The sequence below is a fragment of the Carex rostrata genome, chromosome 4, assembly GCF_964058835.1.
Source record: "Carex rostrata chromosome 4, lpCarRost1.2, whole genome shotgun sequence".
In the NCBI taxonomy this organism is placed as follows: domain Eukaryota; kingdom Viridiplantae; phylum Streptophyta; class Magnoliopsida; order Poales; family Cyperaceae; genus Carex; species Carex rostrata.
In genome coordinates, this window is record NC_135921.1 from 7784852 (window position 1) to 7802507 (window position 17656).

Genomic DNA, 17656 nt, shown 5'->3' on the forward strand with positions numbered 1-17656 from the left:
GTGTTTTGTTTTGTTTTGTTTTCTTCAATATCGCCTTATCGGAAACACTGGAGGCTGGAGCAGTGCATTCTACCCTGTGCGAAAGTACCCCGAGCTCTGTTGTTACATCTACAAACAAAAAAGAAAAATTATAAGATTTGGTTTTGCTTGGTGTGGTCCCAATTATTCTGAAGCTGCATTGAGAAAATTGCAAACTAGACAAACAAAGAATCGAAAAAATTATTTGAAGAAGTGTTTAAATATATGATGGCGTTGGAGTTATCATTTATTAGTTTTGCATGCCTGCTGTTACAAAAATGTGATTTTTGAAACCGTCCCAAAGATTTCAGTGAGATGTGCAAAAAATATTCGAAAGGGACGGGCCGTATGATTGCCATGTCTCATCAACAATTTTTTTCGGGAGGGATCAAGTAGACCTGCTATACTTTAACCCAATTGCATATCTATTTATTTTTCTGTCTTGCTATACTTTTATTTAGTTCAGGACCGCCTCCAAAATTAAAACTGTTTTGTTACTTTCTTGCTTTTAAAAGCATTTAGTATGATAGGTGGTACACATTGATTCACGTTTTTAAACTTATACTGTGATTGTTGTCAAGCCAGTAGCCAGATCAATATTATTTCAGTATTTGTCCAGGCAAGAAATGAAACAGTAGCAATTGTAAACACAAACAGCACTTCTTCTCTCTCTTGACAAGTTCTGACCATTGTGTTTCCATATAAAATCGCCACCAAACTAAATAGAAAAGTAAGCAAGCGAACGTCAATTAATTTGTGGTTTAAACATGTGGATTAACAAGTAACAACACAAGGGAAGAGGGGACATTTCTGGGTTGGGATTTGTTTATATAATGAATATTTTAATTCATTGATTCTTTTGCCAATATATATTTGTTTCTAAAAAATAATAAATTTCATAGCCATGTTGTTGGCCTTATGAATCAGTAGTGTATCAATTTTTATATAATTTAAGTGTTATTTGATACTCCATCAAAGTGTTCAACATAGACCATTTCAAAAGTCATTTAATAAACGATAATACTTGCATCAAATTTCATTATTATTATTTTCAAATACATACTATAAATATAGTATTGATCATATTCAAAATGTTAAAAAAATTTAGTACAACTTATATTTTATCATAATCAAAGTTTTGAAGTTGGGAAACAATCTTTAATCTAGTAACTAATTATTTAAAAAATATCTAAAAAATATTATCAAGTTAATGCATTGTAAATTCCAACCTGTTTTTTGGTCTGATAATATTTTAAGCATCATCCTTTCATCCGAATTTAGCTTTTAAACGGTTGGTGAACACTTTATTCGATCCAAACATCATCGATTAAACAATAATCGTGTTTTTTTCCCATTAACAAATTGAATGGCGAATTGACCTCCGTTAAAATTTTACTTTATAATAACTTTGTTCCGTTTCGTCACCGTGACCAAAAACGAAGAAAAACGAAAACTTACGGATATTGAATTACTGATACAGTGTCGTCAACGCGTACGCGGCTAAGCAAATCTAGTAATATTCTCCCTTTTTTTTTAGGGAAAATTTCCTGTGTGTCCATTCAAAATTTGAAAATATGAATACATCGTAATATCCAATACTACCATACAAAATTGACTTTCTTTCTTCTATCCCCTTTCAACCATTTTATCTTTTATTTAATTAATTTAAAAATTGTATTGACCAATATATCCTTTTATTATAATGGAGTCGTCCATTAAATTTCTCACCATGATTAAATAAGAACTAAAACAGGAAATGCTTGTCTTCCTTCTTTCCTGTGCCACAGACTCTTTAGCTACTCTGCCGATCGTGTCTATTTTAATTTTTAACAATAAAGGATCAATAATTCATTTCTTAATCTTTCAAATTCAAAATTAAATAATAGTGCATACGGCTGAAAGCTACAGCATAAATATGTAACAGAAAGGCAAATTGAAGGCACGAGCTTCAAAAAGTACTGCTCAACTTTTTGATCAATTGTTAATTGTCTCGAACCTGCTCTACCATTTGCAAAGATTGACAAATTGCTTAGTATGATTTGAGGTTGGCCGAATTCTGTCATGGGAATAAACGATGGAGGACTATTGAAGTTAGGGGCTGCCTTGCATGATTTCGCTCAAAGTAGATCTGGTTACCAATCTAATCCATTTGAATACAACACAAAATCCAAATTGTCTGTATTTGTATCTTCACCACCCACCATGCTACTCTTCACAAGCTCCGTTATGAATAGTCGTGCAAAGCTTCGAGCTCCTTAGACAAATCAGTCATGCCATTACATTCTTCAATGCCTCTTGAACCAAAATTGTGCTAGCATTGCTATTGAACTCAGTTGAAGAACTAAAGGTGCTACAGTGCTACTTGAGGTAGCCTCATTATTGCCGCAGTTAGAGGATGTGTAAGATTAATTTGGAATCATAGATGAGTCTGCCGCATTAGAAAGAAGAAAGATGAACAGTTTTTTGTTTTTGCTCTTATTTAATTATTGTGAGCAATTTAATGGACACCTCCATTTTAATGAAAGGGTGTATTAGTCAATATAATTTTTAAATTAATTAAATAAAAGATAAAATGGTTGAAAGGGAATAGAAGAAAGAAAGTTAAGTTTGTATGGGGATATTGGATATTATGATGTATTCATGGGAATATTGGCTATTTCCAAATTTTGAATGGGTAGATAGGAAATTTTCCCTTTTTTTTAAGAATAAATAAATAAAATCACCAACTTTTAAACTTTGAGCTATCATACTTACATGAAATATTCAACCCTCGGATTCCAATCGGATCCCCCTCCATCTCCCGCGAGCGCGTAGAGCCGACGCACAATCTTTCTCCTTTGTAATTTGTCAACAGCCCTCGTATTAAAATTTATTCTCTTTCTGCTCTGCACAGTTTAGTTTCCTTTGGTAGCTGCTCCAAATGTCTGATTCGGCCCCAGCTTTGACCGATCGCCGCGTTGATGCGCTCGGCGCTCTGAGAATTCTTCCCGATGAAACCATCTGTGCGATCCTCGAATTGCTCTCTCCAACCGACCTTGGTCGCCTGTCTTGCGTCAGCAGGTCTCTTCCTCTCCCTCTCTCTCTTTCTATCATATTGTCTCTTTTCTCCCTTCCTACTTAATATGATGCATTCTTCTCATTCTCCTTGTTTACAGTGTCATGTACATATTTTGCAACGAGGAACCACTTTGGATGAATAAATGCCTTTCTATTGGGGGCTCAATTGACTACAAGGGTTCTTGGAAAAAGACAACTTTATCAAGGTCTGCAATATAATAAAATAAAAACTCTTCTTTGGTTCATAATGAAATAGCTATCTATGTGATACAACATAGCTGAAAACCATGCAATGCAAGGTGCTCTTGGGTACATTTGTAAAGTTATGATGGTAAGCCATAAGCCCTGAAGTTGTAAGTGTAAAACATGTGCAAATTAGAAATAGCTAGAAAAAAGAACTCTAGTGCTTATACCTAGGCTTACTGGCTTAGTAAAAGGTTATTTCCAGAATTATGAAGGTAAACCCAGAATGTAATGAATATGTTAAATTAAAGTTGCTGTCTGTGGTGAAGCTGCATGTGTTAGCTCCCGGTGATTTTTTCTAAAATATACAAATGAGAGTTACAACAAATGTTGTTGGTGTAGGGATAACCTTTGCAAGGACGCTGCTGAGACTTTCCATAAACCCCTTACATTTGGTGGTAACAATTTATCTTTCTTCATGGCTAATTTTTAAAATTTTCAATTTCTGTTATTTTTACATTTCATAATCTTTTCTCCCCTTTCAGGGTTTTTTTCTCTGTTCTTGTACAGGAGATGGTACAGATGCCATACTTCATTGAGTTCGTTCTCTTTGGACAATGGCTACCTTGAAAGGAAGGAAGATCTTTCACAGGAAGAGTTTTCTTTGAATTACGATGGCAAAAAGCCGGTAAATCATTTTGTATTGTTTTTTATAAGTGTTTGTGTAGTTCTCTCTGTTTTCTCCGAGATTTTTAGTTGTTTCTGATTATTTCTAAGTTGTACACAACATTTTACTGTATTTGCAAACTACATCCAACATTTTTATTTGTTTGCAGTTAGTGTCCAACACTTATTGGGTTATTTGTAAATAACAACTATATGTTAAAATTAAAGTCTAGTGAAGTATTTTTTTTCTTCTAAAATGCTAAAATGCCCTAAGCCATTTAAGCCTCCTAATGACTAGTTTATTTCACTTAACCCAACTCTAATTGGATTAGCTTAATTTTTGTTTTGACTTGGGTTCAAAAAGCAAGAATGAACAAATTCATGGTTGACATTCATGTAATATGTTTTATTCCTCCTTTTTGTGAATTTGTTTTATTCCAGATCATGATTACGGGTCTTGCAGAGACTTGGCCGGCAAGAAAGAAATGGACAATTGAACAATTGGTTGAAATCTATGGGGACACTATCTTCAGGATATCTCAAAAGAGCTCCAAAAAAGTAACGATGAAGTTTAAGGACTATGTTTCCTACATGCATGTCCAGCATGACGAAGATCCTCTCTATATTTTTGATGACAAGGTAGGTATTTTTGTTTTTACCAGTTTGAAATTTGACCAGTAAGAAAATGAAGCAAGAGTGTTTCAAATGTTGTTGGATTACTGCCTTTGTATCAGTTTAATCTTATTTAATTATTACTGTGCAGTTTGGAGAGAGAGCACCTCCGTTATTAGAAGACTACGAAGTACCTCATCTATTCAAAGATGACTTCTTTGATCTGCTAGGCCATGACCAGCGGCCTCCCTTTAGATGGCTCATAATAGGTCCTGAGAGGTCCGGTGCCTCCTGGCATGTTGATCCCGGCCTCACAAGTGCTTGGAACACCCTTTTATGTGGCAGAAAAAGGTTTACTCTTTCACTCTTTGATCCCACCCTCACAAGTGCAATGGCCATTTTATTTTATAGTTGCTTCTCATATAGGTTTTTGCTATTTTACATTCAAATAGATGGGCATTATACCCCCCCGGCCGGGTACCTGCTGGAGTGATAGTCCATGTAAATGAGGAAGATGGTGATGTCAATATTGAAAGCCCCACATCAGTGCAGGTTCGCTATTATTTTTATTATTCTATTGCTGTTGTTTTGCTTTTGTTCTAGATATTTCTTATGGTGCTTTTCAGTTATCTTGGCAGGTTCTTTCAGAAATTTCATTTTGATCCCTAGTAAAATTTCGACTGTAATTTTCATCTGTGAAATTTTGGAAGCAATAAATTTTTAAAAGCTTCTTACTGTTTTTTATTAAGATTTAGAGCGCCTAATATTTTGGTTTGTAGATTTAGCACAGATTATGGGTATTAAGAAATTAATTCGTAAAATAAGGATTATTTCAACCATTATTATTATATTCAAAAGTTCCTTTCCTTTCTAAGAAGGATTATTTCAACCGTTATTATTATATTCTCACTACTTAAGCCGACCTTCTTGACCATTAAACAAAAAATAGTTAATCTCTGTATAATCCTAAGCTAAGCTAAATCTATCAATAAAATCCAAGATGCTCTATATATGAATAATGAAGTTTTGTTAATGTAATAAAATGAAGCTAATAGTATGGGGACTTTTTGTGGAACTATGTCCCGCACCAGCTAGCAAGTAATTCTTTTTGAGTGTTGCAAACGATCCTTTGCCTTTTCAAATTGGACTTGTTTGTAAAGCATGTTGACATGTTATTTCTAGAAATTTTCCTATTGCTTCATGCTTGATGACTAATTTGTTATTCCGTTTTTTTGTTTTATAATATTTTTTTTGTGTTTTACAGTGGTGGCTGGATATATACCCTCATCTTTCTGATAAAGACAAGCCAATAGAATGCACTCAATTTGCAGGAGAAACCATATATGTCCCTAGTGGCTGGTGGCATTGTGTTTTAAATCTTGAAACCACAATAGCTGTCACACAGAACTATGTTAATAAGTCCAATTTTGAATTTGTTTGCCTTGATCTGGCACCCGGCCACTGTCACAAGGGTGTGTCCCGGGCAGGATTTCTGGCTTTATCAGGTCATGACACAGAAAATGTACTAAATTCGGACAGGTTTAATCACCCTGAGGTGACCCAAAAAGGAGACATATTAAAAAGCCCCACGGAGATTTATGATGGGACAATTAATCAGGTCTTTTCATATGATATTGAATTCTTGTCTCAATTTTTGGAAGAAGAAAGAAACCACTACTGTTCTGCTTGGAGCCCTAATATCTACATTGGGCAAAGAGAAATGAGAGAATGGTTGTGCAAATTATGGGTTGCTAAACCTGACATTAGGGAGTTAATATGGAAGGTAAGCTGTCTCGCTTACTGTTAACTTAACATTGGGCAAAGAAACCACTACTGTCAACAGATAGCAAATTTTTTTATTATACTATCTTATCCAGTAGAAAAAAAATATGTAGATACTGATTTAGAAAACCTTCCTAAATGATGCACGTGAGAAAAAAATAGATATAAACAATTAATTAAAGTACTACAAAGCTGAATGATGGGTAGAGAGACCAATTTTCTTTCTGTCAAATTTGTAGGTTTACTTGTATGGTCTTTCTAAACAAAAGAGTGACCAATAATGATCGATGTCCCAGATGTTAAACTTATATATTCTAAGAGCGTGCCTTGTAAACATGAAGATGATGTTTTGTTTCAGGGGGCATGTTTAGCTGTAAATGTGGAGAAGTGGTACAAGTGCTTACTAGAAATATGTTCGAATCATAAGTTGCCAGCTCCTTTGGATGACGAAAAGCTACCAGTAGGTACTGGTAGCAATCCTGTAAGTGGCCACTATTTCCAGTGTCTATTTTTTATTTTTTTTGGCTTTTTAAATGCTTGAGATTGTTTTTGTGTTATGGGTTCTTACATTGCAACAGTCAGCATTTGTCTTTAGCTTTTCAGTAATTTGGGTTTTCAGAATGGATTCTGAACGTCAGTATGTTTCAGAGGTATAATCATATTTTTGTTCTTTACAAATTGGTATTGATTGTATTTCTTTTTACTGTTTGTAGGTTTTTGTTATTTCAGATAATATAGTGAAAATTTATGCTGAAGGAGGTTTTGAGTGCGCTCTCCATGGTCTAGGCACAGAGGTTTTTTTTTTTACCTTTGCTTTTCTCTATTAACATTGAAATATTAATATGTTATACCAATGAACAATACTAGTTGTTGATGGTTATCGGATGGCATAAACAATAGTTCGGATGATCTTTGACCAGTCTGAATCTTCTGGTATAAAGACGAACAAAGTATGACCCTAGTTACCAAGTCCATAAAAATAAATGTCCTTGTGCCAATTTATTCACAAGTTAGAAAATCTCAATCTGTACTCAAAAACTATAACCTGTACTGACCGTCCTATTGCTAATCCAGCTTTGCTATACCAATTTATCCTGGGCATAATGTATCTACTCTTATCTATATTTTTTGTAGCTTGAGTTCTACAACCTCCTTCAGAAGTATGACTCTCCTCTAAGGGAGCATGTTCCCGAGATTGTCGCTAGTGGTTTTCTTGTGCTAGAAAACGGGTCCCACAAAACAATACCATGGGATGGGAGAGGTTTCCCAGGAGCTATTTCTCAGTTGTATCCAGATACAATAGGAGGCATTTCAGATGACAGTTTCAGTTTTGGCGTGTTCCGAAAGATGCACACTGCACTAAAAGGGTTTAATGCTTCATGCAAGAATATATGGCCATATCTCGTGACCAAAAGATGCAAGGGGGATATATTCGGTAAAATGTGAGTTATATAATTATGAAAATATTTTTGTACTATTCTCAATTCTGATAACCAGTCATCAGGTAAGCTTCATGCAATTTAATATTGCACAAGTTAAGAAAATCAAAAAAATTAAACTCAAGATTGTAACCCTTGCCTTCCTGATTTGCATTTTGTAGAAGGGAGAAAATGTCGCAAGATGATGCTTTGAACCTAGCTTCTTTCTTGGGCGTTCAGCTTAGATTACTTCATCAGCTACCACTTCCTCCTGTCAAAAATAAAAGTCATTCTGATATGAATCAGATACATTTCAATAAGAGGACGCGAGAAATTCATACAGAGGAATGTAGAGATATTTTTGTGGAAAATTCTGACATACCTTCAGAATGGAATTTGTTTGCTGATTCTCTTCATGCAAGCAAACGAAACGTTAGAAGACGCCTCGAACAATGGTAATGTCCTTTTTCCTCTCTTATATTATTTGGATAAAATTGTTCTGTCTATCTTTCAATTGGAAAAAAAAATGTTTTGACCTTCAGAGATAATACTGGTTTTTTTTTATAGCTTTTGAACGTGACACTTAACTGATTTAATTTAATATATTTTGAACATTCTGATTTGTATAAGATAATTGCAGGGGAGATCCAATTCCAGCGGCTCTAATCGAGAAAGCGGAAGATTATCTTCCCTATGATGTAACACATCTGCTTGATATTGTCAAGGTTGATTTTCTATATGACTTTGGTATCTTTTTACCAGAAAATACTTTACTAGAGTTCTAAGTAGGTAAAGGCCTGATTATATGTGGGTACAAAATCAATTGTTGTGGCTGTGCCAGTAGTTATTACATACAGTTCCTTATAATCAGGTCAACTGCTGGAGTTAAGAGTTGAGGTTCAACTTAACAACTTAGAGTGAACCTGGCCCTGTTGGCCTAGTCAAGTTGGAAACGTTACTAATTCTGTTGGTTTGGTTATCATTTACCAGGATGATCATGGTTTATCCACCTCAAGTGGTCCTTCATGGATACATTCAGATATAATGGATGATAACATTCTTTTGGAGCCTGCTTCAACTTCTAGCTCCGGCAAGCTGGCACCAGAAGATGGTCCTGTTAAAAATGGAGTAAATAGTTTATCTAATGGCATTGGAGGAAACCAAAAATGGATCCCAACGCACATCATTGATTTTAGTGACCTATCTATCGGTGAGCACAACTCTTCATTATTATTCTTTTTTAATTGTGTGCGCAGGCGTATCTGTGTGCATAATAGGGGAAGGGGCCTCATTGAGTAAGTTTCAACTATTCATATTGGTGTGAGGTGCATTGTCAAAAACAAAAACAGCATAGAGCTAGAACTTAAATAATAATTTGGTGGTAACTCATTTGAATTTTTTTAGTGTCTGCTTTGGGTTTATAATTTGGTGACTTGTTCTTTTAGATTTGAATTTATTTGAGCTGATAAATCTGCATTTGTTATATGTGTATGTTTTGTAATTGCATATTATGTACCTACTATATAAGATATCTTTATGTCTTAATACTCCAATTTGGATCTGACTAGACTATGTAACAAAACATATTATTTTAGATATTTTGTATATCACATTTTTTGTATGCTCAACATGGACATGCACGCGTTCTTATTAGATATGGTGTGGTTGTGTTTAACAAAGTAGATTCTCAGTTGTGTTGAACTTATTTCAGGAGATCCATTGTTGGATATAATTCCAATGTATCTCGATGTACTCCGGGGAGATACGCCTCTTCTAAAGAAATTTCTGGAGAGTTATGCACTTCCTTTTTCCAAGGTTAAAGATCAAGAGGCACCTACCAATGGGCGACTTGAACAGTCAAAGTTAAATAGAGTATCTTATCGTGCCATGTAAGTACTTCCAAACTTAGATTATTGTATTAATATCAAATTAAGGACTCAGTTCTCAAATTTGGTACCATGAGTTTTGGTACATGTAGGTTGTAGGGACTGGCTCGGCTAACTAAAGGAACCCCTTTTCTTTGGGGCTTGCAAATTGCACTCACATTTTGTTGCATTTGCACCAATACTTTTAATGTTTTTACTTATAACCATCAACATTTTTTTTAATACTTTTGAGACTCCAACCATTAGATTGGTGCAATGAGAAGGACAGCACATCATTTGTTAACAGTCTTACTGCAATGGAACCATTTTGAAACTAAAAATAGGCTGGCCAAATTTTAGTGTTGAGGTTTAACTTGGGAAGATTCTAATTTTTCGTTAACCTGTTTCAATTATTTGTGGGGAAAAAATGACTGGGGTGTTGTAAAACAAAAATCTGATTCTCGAATATGCTGGGGCCTAGTTAAAAAATTGAGGAATGTTTTGTTGCTCTTTGCAATGTAAAGAGTGACTCTTAAAAATACTTTTAATTTTTTTCCGGCAAATGGTGCTGTGGATTGCATTGCTTGAAGAAAGACTCAAAACTCCAAAGCATTTGATTGTGCCAAAATTATAAGCCCGCACCCAGAGAAATTTCCTATGCAAAACCAAATTGTTGGATCATTGAATTAATTTTCCGTTTTCAGGTGCTATTGTATACTGCATGATGACAATGTTTTGGGAGCCATATTCAGTTTGTGGGACAAGTTGAAGGCAGCTGTGTCATGGGAAGTCGTAGAAGAGACTGTTTGGGGAGAGCTCAACTACTACCAGCAATCGCTCTCTAACCAACCAAACTAAGGAAAATCTGATAAATACAACACAGACATAATTTGTATGCAAACAATTATTTATCGTTTATGCCAAGTTATATTGGTATTCCTTTCTTTTCCGTAGGAGTTGTCATTGGAAACATTCCTGTTTCGTTGATTTCTATAGTAAACCATTTTATATGTCAGATTCAGCACTGTTATACTGTAGTACAAAAACTCTGAATTACTGATATGTAGGATCTCTTCTGATGAGCGGTGCTATGAAGATCATACCATTGTGTTGTTATTGGTGAATATGCTCAAATAGGTTCTTTCAGTAGACAGAGATTTGGTATGTGACTTTTTTGTCTCCCACACTGCCCGAGGCTTTTCATTCAATATTGTGTTACATATCAGTACATGCTGCCTGAGTTACAACAGTCAACAAATTGAAAAGAGGAAAAGTGTAACCTCTTTTTAAGTGTATCAGAAAAAAAGGTAATTTCATTCGCCTTCGCCTTCGAGAAATGACCATGCACAATGAAAAAGTTTAGAATACCAGCCCTGAACTTCCAGTTTTCAATGACGCGAAATGCCATAAACTTTCCATAATTTCACTGATAAGGGCGGAATTTCAATCCTTTCACCATGCTTTTATTTTTTATTACCGTCATAATTGTTAAAAAAAATTTAAAAATATATGTATGGTTCAAAATAGTAAAATAAAAATCATACTATTAATGACAAAACATAAAAGTTATGATGTTTCAAAATAAGTTTATAATAGAAGCCAACAAATTGAAAATCAATATCCCACAATTAATGTACATAGATTTTAACAAGCTTTTGCTAAATAAAATCGAATACCACATAAATTTTAATTGTTCGTACACAAATAATACAAGAGCGATGGTAATTAATGAAGGTAGCGAAATTATCTACTAGCAATCAACCAACCAGAAGAATGGAACTTCACTATTATAGGAAAATTGGACATCCCACAATAGTCTTTAAATTTTCAGAAAACCATTATAGGAAAAGTACCACAACTAAGAGAGCAAAGTACCACGACTTGATCAAGCTCCAACATTAAATCAACAAAAAATTGTCTAACAGTAAAACTTAACTCAGAAAGCAGTAGACATTAAGTTTTCCAAAACTTGACATCAAGAAATACTCGAATACCAAAACAAACTATCATCTTTTACTCAAAATCTAACAAGATGGGAAAAAGGCCTATGCAGTAGCAACAGAAGTCTTCTTAGCAGCTGCAGAGGAGAGCTTGGATCGGCGCTTGGCAAGGCTCTCACTACGGCGCTCACGCTGCTCCTTAAGGCGCTGAGCAAGAAGTTTCTGGTACTCAGCTGCCTCAAGTTTTGCCTTGGTTATTCTCTTCTTCTTGTCAGCAATTCTCGTGCGCTTCCTCTGGAGTGTAAGAGGGGTCACCAGCCTCTGTATCTTGGGTGCCTTGCTGCACTTCTTTCCTGCAAATTTTTTCATTGAGCTTGCCCATTAGTAAAGCCCAATGAGATCTAAGTTAACCAATACCTAAGCCAGCTAAAAATATAAATTCATATAAAAATCACAAGCTTAGTTGTTGTCACCCATCTGACAATTAAGTCTTAACCATTCTAGCAAGTCGAATGAAACCCAATTTAAGCATAAAACATATGGTTTACATGAACTTTTAAAATAAAAATGCGTAACACACCAAGTGAAACAATACATAAAACCTATCTCAGAAAAAACAAAGAGGAACTCCTAAACACATTGAAAATAACTACAAACAAAAGATAGAAAACATACCAGTTTTGGAGGTGAAAGTGCGGCGGTAGGTGTTGACATACTTGCGGACATCATCTTCCTTGCTCAGGTTGAAGAGCTTGCGGATCTTGGAGGCCCTCTTGGGTCCCCTCATCCTTGGCTTTTCAACATCTGTCAAGCCGGGTAGATCATTATCTCCCTTCTTCACAATCACCAAGTTCAGCACTGACAGGTCAGGGCTCACAATGCACCCACGCACAGACTTCCTACGGCGCTCTCCATTGCGCCTTCCGTACCCACGGAAGCAAGGAGTTCCTGCACCAAAATACAACCAACCAATGTAAACAACAGATTCATTACAAAAACCTTATAACAAAGAACCAAAACAAATTGGACTCTGGAGGTGAAATATAAGACATTGTTTACAAGTTCTAGTATTATATTTGACTAAACAAGTGTACTAACCAGCAACAATGGGTTTGACAAAGGCTAGAAGATATAAATAAATTTACCTCTGTAAAGGAGCAGACGGACACGGCCAGGAGTCAGCACACCCTGCTTCATGGGGAACCCCTGCTTGTCACAGCCTCCCATAATTTTGAAGACATAACCCTTGAACTCCTATTGAAATCAAGTAACAAAACTTAGTATAATGCATGACTATAGATTAAGATTAAGATTAATATTACATGTTTTGAGAGTTTTAGTGCATAACATTTCAGAAAGTCAGAATAAAACTCAAAAATACAATGGAGATTAGACATACCTCGCCAAGGGCATCACCATTGACCTCTTGTGAGATCCTTTTATCATAAAAGCAACGACTGCAGAATAAAGCAATTTTAAGCCCCGTGTTAAATTAACAAATAAAAACTATCAGAAACATTAAAATTTGTAATATAATTCAGATATTAAGTCTAGATTAGAATTCTATATTACATAGTAAGAAATGTTATCATAAAATTTGTACATTCATTATGTTTTAAAGGGAACAATTCAAGCATTTGTAACTCAGAAAACAGTATCATTTAACAAAATAAGTGACAATCTACCTAAGACCTTCCTTCCTAAGAACAAACCACTGTCTACAGGGCATCTTGATTAAATTGAACACAAAATAAGACACTGAACTTATATTATATTGGAGATAGGTAGAATCTATATGCGAAATGATTCAGATTCAGAGAATCTTATACGAATTGGGGTAAACCATGATGCATTTTGAATTCAAATGTTATACGCCAGTACAAAAGCCTAGAATACATGATAACAAAGCGGAAATAAATATCCTTTCAGAGCTTCATCTCACTTGCAAATCTAATTGTCTGCACATAATAAAAAAAAACAGAAATAAATCTGACAATAAGCAATGGGGCAGAACTTACAGCTTCTGGTCGTCGTCTATCTCCAGCTTCTTCTGGCATCCAGTCGTCGGATTTGCGATGTTGAACTGCAAAGTTCAAACAAAATACAGAAAAAACATAAATCATCTCCACAAAAACCATCCATCAGAAGCACATCTTGAATCATGCGCAATTAAACGGTGTAATATCGGAATGACGCGAATCTATACCTTCATCTTGGACCAAAATCTCGGGCTGAAGGTGTCCCAAAGCCGGAGGCGAGAGCAAGGGATTCGAGCAGCGGCTAGGGTTTTTTCCTTCTAGAGAAAATAAAGGGTGGACACGAGGCTTATTATATATAGTGGGCGGCGGAAGCAATACTAGGGCTTTTGGTTTCATGTCTAATCTAAGCCGTTGATTTATGGTCGCGGCTAGATCTGAGTCTATCTCGGGTCGCTTTGTTAAGAGAACCAACCCCACCCGAACCGAGTTGGTTCAGCAAAACTATCAACCAAGCCCAAGAGACCCAATTGAAAAGGAACCGGAGAGCGCTTATTGTCGGCCCACTTATCATATTGTCCTGAATTCCTGTCCTGGGACCTGGGCCCAATCTTCTCTCTAGAGAATAACATATATTGGTATTATTATTTTTTCCGAACAGTAAATCAACAGAGGAGACATTTTACATTTACCAAATAATTTCAAACAAATTTATTGAAACATGAAATATTTATTGAAAATCATAAAAACACGTAAAGCTACTTTTATTTTAAAGAAAAGTACAGTCAAAAGAATTCAATACATGTCTCTGCCCTCTGTCAAATAATTTTTAAACCTTAAAATACTTTTGAACTGCAGCTGCCTAATAGATTGGAACTATGAATCTTCATCACTCATTGAGCGGCCCACAATAGCATCATAAAAAGTTAAAGAGTGAGTCTATGGTACTATGCATATTACGATTTGTTACCGTGCTACGGCTCTATATTCAAGTTTTCAAATCCTAACGGTCGATCCGAACCGTTCATCTTGTTCTCCATATTAATATGTGTTTGGAGACCAAATTTTACATTTTTTGAATTTTTTTTTACTATTTTTTTAGATTTATTGAAAATCACTGTTTTTGGATGGTCCAGAATTTTCAGATCAAGTGATTTTCTAAATATCTAAAAAAATAGTAAAAAATTTTCAAAAAATGTAAAATTTGGTCTCCAAACACATATTAATATGGAGAACAAGATGAACGGTTCGGATCGACCGTTAGGATTTGAAAATTCGAATATAGAGCCGTAGCACGGTAACAACCCGTGATATGCATAGTACCATAGACTCACTCAAAGTTAAATGTAGCTGAGTTTTTTATTCAAAGCATTAAAATAAATAAATTTCCATTCTTAAATTAAGCATGTAGATGTCCTAATCCGTCGACGATTTTAATTAATAAATGAGATTTCGGATTATATATTATCCTTTTGATCAAATATTTTGATTCTATGTATCTATTTGATGTTTTTTATATATAGAAGTCTAAATTTATTTAGACACGTACTTGTCACACGTACTTTCCACATGCAATTGTATAATTTTTTCTGATTGTTCGTGATTTATATTTCTAATTTTTAAATGTTACTTAAAGAATTGGATTTCAAGCAAAAAAGAGGAGTTGTTGGATGTAGTAGGAAAAGAGAAGCTATTTGCTTCAGCTGATAAGAAAAAAGGGTTGGAGATTGAAGTGTCCAAATTGTCCTTGTATCTTGACCCACCAGAAGCACAGTGTAAAGGTAGGAAGAGGAAGGCTACACGATTTGTGCCGGCCTCTATAAAGAATAGCAGAAAGAGGAGAACCTGTAGCATCTGTAATGCAAAAGAGGGTCACAATGCAAGAACATGCCCACAGGTTCAATTCTGTGATGTACTGTATTTCTGATTTTTTTTACTTTCTTTCTCGTGTTAATTGCTGACCATTGGCTATTGTTTATAATATTAGAAGGGAGCAAAAGGTTGTGGAAAAGGGAAGAAAAAAACGAATGACGATGACGATATCGAAGAGGAAGAATTAGAAGACTCGGAAGAATTAGAAGAGGAAGTATCTGAAGAATCCGAAGAATTGGAAGAATCTGACTAGTAAGCCATGTTGTTTCAATTTAAGTTGCTGTTCGTCTTCATTTCTCAACTTCCATCACAGTACTTTTTTCAAGCCAGCTGTATCTAAAGTCTTTGACATATCTGGTACATATTCAAGTTGAGAAATGAAGTGTTTGTATTTTTTTTTTTCTGGAAACCAGGAATGTTACTGGTACATATTCAAGTGTTTGTATTTTTTTTTTCTAATTTTGACATTCTTTCTTCTTTTCTCTATTTGTAGGGTTGTTTTGGTATGATTTAAAAGTGATGGATCATGTACTAAGAGGTCATATGTAGATAATACTTTTCCATGATAGGTCCTGTAACAAGAGGATATTTTTTTCAAGTTTAACTGAGAATATTTTGTGGCTTCATGCTTTTCTTTATAGAAGAAATTATATGCTTTTATTTTTGGATTTTATTGGTACAATAATCAAGTGTTCGCACATTTATCCTCCTCTCGTAGTATTTTAGCTTTGTCCACTAACAGTTTTTTATGATGAATTTTTTCAATACATTGGTAGAATCAGATAAATTATTGAAAAATAAACGGGACATTAATTTGAGGGCTAAAAGAGATAAGGGAGGAGGGGGCGGGAGGAAAGGGGCTTAGGACTCGGTGTTTTGAGGGGTCAGCAGGTGGGCGGGGAAATCTCAAGGGAGAGAGCAGAGAGAGAGAAGAGGGTTTAGCTTAGCGAGAGGAAATCTCAAGGGACGGGTTGAGGGTTTTACATGCACTGGACGACTCCATTTAAATTGGATCGAAGGGTTTTACTTGGACTGGATGACAATCAACTTTAATTGTTATTTAGACTGGACGATTTCATTTAGAGTAGATCACTGGATGAAAGTTTTAAAGAAAAATGTCTCTGATCAAAGATTCGATCGGCACGCAATTAAAAGTAAATCAAATGGTTCAAAATCTGAAGTAAAATACTCGGTTTACTTCGCGAAGCATCATAGTCCATCTCTCCCGATTTTTTTATTTATATCCAAAAAATAAATTAAATTTTAAAAAATAACCGAACCGGCTTTGGAATTTGAAATCTACACAAACCGGTTAACCGTTAACCGGACCAAAATTTCCGGTTAACGGTTAACCGGACCAAATTTCCGGTTAACGGTTAACCGGACCCAAACCATGGGTCCGCTTAACGGTTAACCAGATTCGTTGGTTCGCTTAACCGTTAACCGAACCCGATTTTTATTTTTTTTATTTTTTTTTTACTTTTTTTTAAAAAAGAAAATTTTTTATTTTTTTATTTTTCTATTGAAAATATACATGAAAATTCGTATTTAGATTTATCAAATTTACACCAAAAAATTTTGTAAATCAAATATGAAATTTAAAATTATAGAAAAATACACATACACATATACATATACATATACATATACATATACATATACATATACATATACATATACATATTATTTTAAATTTCATATATAATATGTATATGTATATGTATATGTATATGTGTATGTGTATTTTTCTATAATTTTAAATTTCATATTTGATTTACAAATTTTTTTGGTGTAAATTTGATAAATCTAAATATGAATTTTCATGTATATTTTCAATAGAAAAATAAAAAAAATTAAAATTTTCTGTTTTAAAAAAAAGTAAAAAAAAATTGGTAACCGTATATTATTTATGTATATGTATATGTATATGTATATGTGTATGTGTATGTGTATTTTTCTATAATTTTAAATTTCATATTTGATTTACAAAAAAATTTGGTGTAAATTTGATAAATCTAAATACGAATTTTCATGTATATTTTCAATAGAAAAATTAAAAAATTTCTGTTTTAAAAAAAAGTAAAAAAAAAAAAAAATTGGGTTCAGTTAACGGTTAAGCGAACCAAAGAATCCGGTTAACCGTTAACCGGACCCATGGTTTGGGTCCGGTTAACCGTTAACCGGACCCATGGTTTGGGTCCGGTTAACGGTTAACCGGACTCTTTTAAAGGGTCCGGTTAACCGTTAACCGGAAATTTGGTCCGGTT

General features: G+C 34.5%; 2 protein-coding genes across 4 annotated transcripts; one reads left to right on the forward strand and one right to left on the reverse strand.

Annotated features, from left to right (window-relative positions):
* The first annotated feature begins 2760 nt into the window (after window positions 1-2760).
* Window positions 2761-10622, forward strand: LOC144552995 (putative glycosyltransferase). Of its 3 annotated transcripts, none has more exons than XM_078301060.1 (16): window positions 2761-3078; window positions 3174-3281; window positions 3661-3716; window positions 3804-3946; window positions 4366-4563; window positions 4688-4887; window positions 4989-5088; window positions 5801-6319; window positions 6677-6799; window positions 7032-7112; window positions 7453-7760; window positions 7919-8191; window positions 8377-8461; window positions 8727-8946; window positions 9448-9625; window positions 10306-10622. In XM_078301060.1, the coding sequence occupies exons 1-16, from the start codon at window positions 2939-2941 to the stop codon at window positions 10457-10459; spliced, it is 2886 nt and encodes a 961-aa protein (XP_078157186.1). In that variant the 5' UTR covers window positions 2761-2938; the 3' UTR covers window positions 10460-10622. The 3 variants fall into 3 exon arrangements, 2 of the variants coding, with proteins under 2 accessions (XP_078157186.1, XP_078157185.1); XM_078301059.1 differs by having other exon boundaries at window positions 2860-3078; window positions 3174-3290; XR_013511297.1 differs by lacking the exon at window positions 8727-8946 and having other exon boundaries at window positions 2850-3078; window positions 3174-3290.
* Window positions 10623-11460: 838 nt separating this feature from the next.
* Window positions 11461-13908, reverse strand: LOC144552997 (small ribosomal subunit protein eS6). Its single transcript, XM_078301062.1, has 6 exons — window positions 13748-13908; window positions 13560-13624; window positions 12941-12998; window positions 12687-12795; window positions 12217-12489; window positions 11461-11894 (listed from the first exon to the last, which is right to left on the reverse strand). Exons 1-6 carry the CDS (start codon window positions 13751-13753, stop codon window positions 11647-11649), a joined length of 759 nt encoding a protein of 252 aa, XP_078157188.1. The 5' UTR covers window positions 13754-13908; the 3' UTR covers window positions 11461-11646.
* Window positions 13909-17656: the final 3748 nt, after the last annotated feature.